The 6,000-nt window shown below is 36.7% G+C and overlaps 1 protein-coding gene across 4 annotated transcripts in view; it reads right to left on the bottom strand.

Annotated features, from left to right (window-relative positions):
- Nucleotides 1–605: 605 nt before the first annotated feature.
- LOC126259587 (E3 ubiquitin-protein ligase synoviolin-like) overlaps nt 606–6,000 on the bottom strand; it is an 80,930-nt gene continuing 75,535 nt past the window's right edge. For all 4 annotated transcript variants that reach the window (XM_049956496.1, XM_049956498.1, XM_049956497.1 and 1 more), the window contains one exon: nt 606–1,330. In XM_049956496.1, coding sequence (XP_049812453.1) covers nt 1,216–1,330 — 115 coding nt within the window. In that variant the 3' untranslated portion in view covers nt 606–1,215. The remainder of the gene's footprint in view (nt 1,331–6,000) is intronic.

Genomic DNA, 6,000 nt, shown 5'->3' with positions numbered 1-6,000 from the left:
AGTAAAAAATGAATAACAGAACATTGTTCAACTAATGTCGCCATCTTGAAATGTATTTTTGAGGTTATAAACAAAACAATGTTGATACATCAACTGACCAGGGCTCATCTCAGCGATGCCAACTTAAAGTACCAAACTTGCCCTACTAACAGTTTTTTTCCCAGACCAATTTGTCTCTGTAATTACTGAATGACCATCATAATAGGATCTGTAAGCATTCATTTGTAGTGTCAAAATAACGTGCTCTCCAATTTATCTCATAATTTGGGAAAAACATTCCTCTGAAATATCACAGAGATTTTGTGCCATAAATTCATGTCATGTAGAAATGTATGAGTAGAAATATATTCTTTCCAGAAAGATATTAAATGCAATTTAAAAAAAGAAAAGCAAAGCAAGTAGACAGGTATTTCCAAGATCCATGATGTACTATATTTCAGAAAATAAAAACCAAGCAAAAATAAATTAATAAAACCGGTTTGATACCTTTCCACCCTGTTGCTCCCTACGAAACAATGAACACAAATTATCAAATTCTGTACGTCTTGCAGTTGGTAGGGTTGGTTATGAAGTACTGCAGGTTCTGGAGAAATCACCTAAAACTGTTATTGTTTCCTGGGACTCACATATTGTCTTTATTTGAAATGAGCCAAATACTTTACACAAAACTTGCATAAAAGCATCTCACAATGTCTTCAAACAGTAGAACACCTACAGTCACATTCAGTTTATACAGAAACAACTGGATGAACAAGTTCATATTTCCCGGAACTGCATAAACAAATGAATGAATACCCAGTCGTATACAAAATTCAACTCCTCCTCCCCCCCCCCCCCCACACACACACAAACAACAGAAATTTTACACTGTACAAATAAAGAAATGATAATTTCGCAATTACATTACAGTCCATAAAATAATATATCGATTACCCCACATTCAAAAGACATCCACTTCCTGAAATGTAAGCATATCTGTGTACAGTTAATAATGATCTGCATTTAATTTTGGATATATATTTCCTTTACAAAATGTGTGCCATTTAATTGACATGATTTCATGTGGTCTTTGTAAACTGAATTATTAAATAATAAATGGCATACATGGGTCTTGATTTGTCACACAACTTCCACTGCAAAAGCAATGATCTTTATCACTCACAACAGAAAACAAACAAAACAGACAAGACATAACACTTGAAAATATAATACAGTTCAGTCAGTTGCTTGTGCAAATCTCTGTAATCTTCTTCGCCTGATCTCTTCTTGTTCAGTGGGACTTGAGTTATTAGCATCACTGGATGAATTTGAAACAGGATATGTTTCTGCTCTGTGAACATAAAACAATCAAATGAAATGAATTGCAAAAGTAATCTAAACAATGTGTAAATGAAGTAAAATATTTTGTAATATTGTCTCATGCATCTAAAGAATCAATGTTCTTTCTCATTTGTACTCAAAAGTCAATGAAGATTTTCAAGTCTTCTACATGTTCCAATGAGTTATAACAAAAATATAGTTTACAAAGAAATGTCATTTGATCCCACCTTCTCGTATCATTGAATTACCAATGTGAAAACTAAAATACAAATAACTTACATAGCAAGGAAGCACAAGAGAACTGAGAAGGTCGCAATGCATGCATGCTTCACTGAGTTTGTGAAAGTGAGCAAACAAATAATGTGTGACAGCCATTTTAATTATTACTCTTTAAAAGTAGGTGAGAAAATAAAGACACACAGTTAAGGAAGGAAAGCAAAGCAGTAAGCTGAATACACAACACACAGAAAAAATTAGTGAAAGTAATATTCTCCATGCCACATTCTCAAAAAAGAAAAAGAAATTAAAAAAGGAAAAGCTGATAATAATTCCAATTGTAAAATAAAAATTTATTACCCTACAATATACACTTATGAGCCAAAACATTATGACCACCTGCTTAATAGCTTGTTTGTCCATCTTTGGAATGAAATACATCACTGATTCTGCATACCAAGGATCCAACAGCTTGTTGGTAGGTTTGTAGAGAGATGTGGCATTAGATGTCTACACACAGGACATGTAATTCGTGTAAACGATAGGCCACTGATTTGCGTACACCATGATGCTATCCAATAGCGACCGAATGGGTTCCGTATGATTTACATCAGGCGAATGTGGTTGCTGAGGCATCAATGTGAGTTCGTTTTAATGCTCCTCAAACCGCTGTAGCACAGTTCTGACTCCAAGACATTGACACTTATCCTGCTGAAAAATGACATCGCCGTCAGTGAAGTCATCAAGCATGAAGGAATGCAGGTGGTTTGCAGCTGTCGGTGTGCCCTCAATTACTATCACAGGTCCCATCCAACGCAGGACAATGTCTCCCATTCTCCCATAGCAAAATACTGCTCACACCGTTCTCCATTTGTGATGCGCTGCATGTTTTGAGCCGTCATTCACCTCAACGGTGGCGTTTGTGGAGACAACCATTGACTTAGTGCAGCAAAAGTGTGATTCACCCAAAGGGCCAGTACAGTTCCACTGATCGATGGTCGAATCCTGACAGTCCCATTCTCTATGCAATCGTAACCAACGATGTCGTTGGGTCAACATGTGAACTCATATGGGTGGTTTGCTGTGGAGCACCGTGTTTAACAATGTATGATGAAAGATGTGGTCTGAAACACTTGTACATCCACCAGCATTGTGCTCTTTTGGCAGAGATGCCACAGATCACAGTCTATTCTACTTTACAGAGCACAAAAGCCTCTGAACCCCACATTCTGTAAAGAGCTGTGGATGTCCAACTGTTTCACTGTCCTCCTACCTCTTTCTGCAGATGCTCACAACAGTAGTACATAAATATTCGACCAGCCTTGCCATTTTCAAAATATTTCCCGCATAATTATAAACTGCCCTTCGTCAGAGTCACTTATCTCAATGGATTTCCCCATTTACAACCCATATCTTTGCTAGAGTGATCCCTCATCCATGTCTGCTACAATTACATACTTTTGTTACGGCTTTACATGCCCCCAATGCCACCAGGTGGCATCAAACAGTGTGGTGAACCGTGATCATAATGTTTTTGCTTATATGTGTGTAATGTTCTTAATAACACATGTAACATCGTTAATTGACCATAATTACTGGCCAGATTAAGGTATGCAATTATTAGGTCTTTTTGTGGGAACAGTGATTCCTTATGTCAACAACAACTAACCACTCTTAATTACACAATTTTCCTCAAATTTTTGAGAAGGTAATGCACTCAAGAGTTGTCACCTTCCTGTGCAGTTATGTGATACTTAATCAATAACAGGCCAGATTTTAAAATGGCCTTTCCAATAAGTAAGCTATTTGTATGTTCACCAACCACATGACAAAGTTTTTAAAGGAGAAAATTATCTCTAGTTCGGACTGCTTTTTTCAAGGAATTCCACTGTCAATTATTACTATAAAAGCTGCCTTCTTTCTTTAGTATATCATGCAACGTGTGCTTGGTTTAGCAGTTATTTAAGAAACACAATTTAGCAAATTACAGAAGGCTGTTTAACTAATTTACAAGCGTATACCACATCAGCCGGAAAGAGAAATTACAGTGCACATTCAAAAGATCAATCAAATATCCACTACTAGGGGCATGAAATTTTGCAAAAAAGATAATGTAAAAATAATACAAAATTATTGGATTTTTGCAAACTAATGTGAAAGAGGCAATTTTTATGTGATATTGTAATTTTGTCAATTAAAAGTTTTATAAATCAAAAGATGGCAGTATACTAATATTCATAACTGATACTTATTGACTGTTAAAACTGCACTTTAACTTCTAATCGCCTCAAGGCTGAGGTTCGTGCATAATCTTAAACTGGCAGTTCATTTCCTGCATAACAAACTTTGATGTGATGGGAAAAATAGCCCAGAACTTAGCAAAAGTAATATGGAATTTGTCAAAAAATGTCAAATTAGTCAAAAAATATCAAATTTGACAAAAAAAATTAATTTAGCAAAATGAATAACACCAAATTCGGCAAAAAACGTAGCTGCATTGGGAGAAAATAACACCCACTTTGGCAGAAAATAATATCAAATGTGGCAAAAAAGACAAAAAATGGCAAAAAAAGACAACACATTTGGTAAAAATAACACTAAATTTGATAACAAAGTACCAGTACATTTCACAAAAAACAACCAATTTAAGCAAATAAACCAACATCAAATTTGGCAAAAAAGTAACATCAAATTTGGCAAAAAGGTAACACCAAATTTGGCAAAAAAAGTCACCAAATTTAGTGTAAGTAACAGAGTTTGGCAGAAAGTAATACCAAATGTGGCAAAAAAATACTAAATTTAGCAAAAAAAGTACATCAAATATAGAAAATTAATAATAATGATTTTGGTAAAAGTATTAATTAAGATGCAAAATAACAATGAATCTCACAGAAAATAACACTGGTTTTGGCAAAAATAACACTGAATGTGGCAATAATGCAAAACAATTTTTTCCTGCTCCTATCCATTACTAGTATATGTTGATGAATATTCATCTCCGTATTTGAATTAGAGAGGAAGAATCAATCCTATCTGCAAAAACTTACAAGTTTTCTAATTAAGCCAAACAAAGAACTATCACTGGAGAACACTGTATCTGATATTTTTTTGTGAAATTTATTAATTAGGTGTGCACAAATGGGATAGCTTTAAACTTTCAAAAATATGTCTCTATAGTCAAAAATTCACCATGCACATTAGCGTAATGGACAAGTAATGACAAATAGGATAGAAAGTGCTAAGTTCATGTATACTGATTAATATTTAAACTGTAAAAGTAATAGCTTCAGGTACTTCTAACTTGAGAATAATTGCCAACTTTGAAGATGTAGAAGTAAATAATCTATCTTTCCAAAAGCCTCACCTTTTGGCCCACTCCAAAATTCCAGTGGAAACCGTTTTTCACTATCAACTCTACAAATCAAGCTTGACCCAAACCCAGTATTGAACCATGTCTCTCACAATTTACTTTTCCACCTAATGTAGTGATCCATGCCAGCTGTGGAAGGGCATGTATCACGCACTACAGATATAGAGCTCACAGTAATGATGTGCGTGACTGCAATTAGTTTACAAACATTGAGCCACATATGGTCGGGGAGCATTTGTAATCTCCTTGGAGCAAGGAGGAACGAAGGAGCTCTGGTACCATGGAAGACCTCCGGCACAAAGGAAGACGAATATGCTGTATATAAGTGAGTGTTGTTTTGTACTGTTCAAAGACATGTTAATGAGAAATCTTTGAGACAGTAATATTATATCTAAAAACAAAGATGATGTGACTTACCAAATGAAAGTCCTGGCAGGTCGACAGACACACAAACAAACACAAACATACACACAAAATTCAAGCTTTCGCAACAAACTGTTGCCTCATCAGGAAAGAGGGCAGGATTTGAGGAAGTCGATCCATTCTTCATGAAATCCTCCCCACTCCACCAAGAGTGTCTTTCCGCCGTCCACCTAACCTTCGTAACCTCTTAGTTCATCCCTATGAAATCCCCAAACCACCTTCCCTACACTCTGGCTCCTACCCTTGTAACCGCCCCCGGTGTGAAACCTGTCCCATGCACCCTCCCACCACCACCTACTCCAGTCCTGTAACCCGGAAGGTGTACACGATCAAAGGCAGAGCCACGTGTGAAAGCACCCACGTGATCTACCAACTGACCTGCCTACACTGTGATGCATTCTATGTGGGAATGACCAGCAACAAACTGTCCATTCGCATGAATGGACACAGGCAGACAGTGTTTGTTGGTAATGAGGATCACCCTGTGGCTAAACATGCCTTGGTGCACGGCCAGCACATCTTGGCACAGTGTTACATCGTCCGGGTTATCTGGATACTTCCCACTAACACCAACCTATCCGAACTCCGGAGATGGGAACTTGCTCTTCAATATATCCTCTCTTCCCGTTATCCACCAGGCCTCAAATCTCCGCTAATTTCAAGTTGCCGCC

The sequence above is a fragment of the Schistocerca nitens genome, chromosome 5 (genome assembly GCF_023898315.1).
Source record: "Schistocerca nitens isolate TAMUIC-IGC-003100 chromosome 5, iqSchNite1.1, whole genome shotgun sequence".
In the NCBI taxonomy this organism is placed as follows: domain Eukaryota; kingdom Metazoa; phylum Arthropoda; class Insecta; order Orthoptera; family Acrididae; genus Schistocerca; species Schistocerca nitens.
Note: the sequence above shows the minus strand (reverse complement) of the source record. Positions and strands in the feature narration are given on the sequence as shown.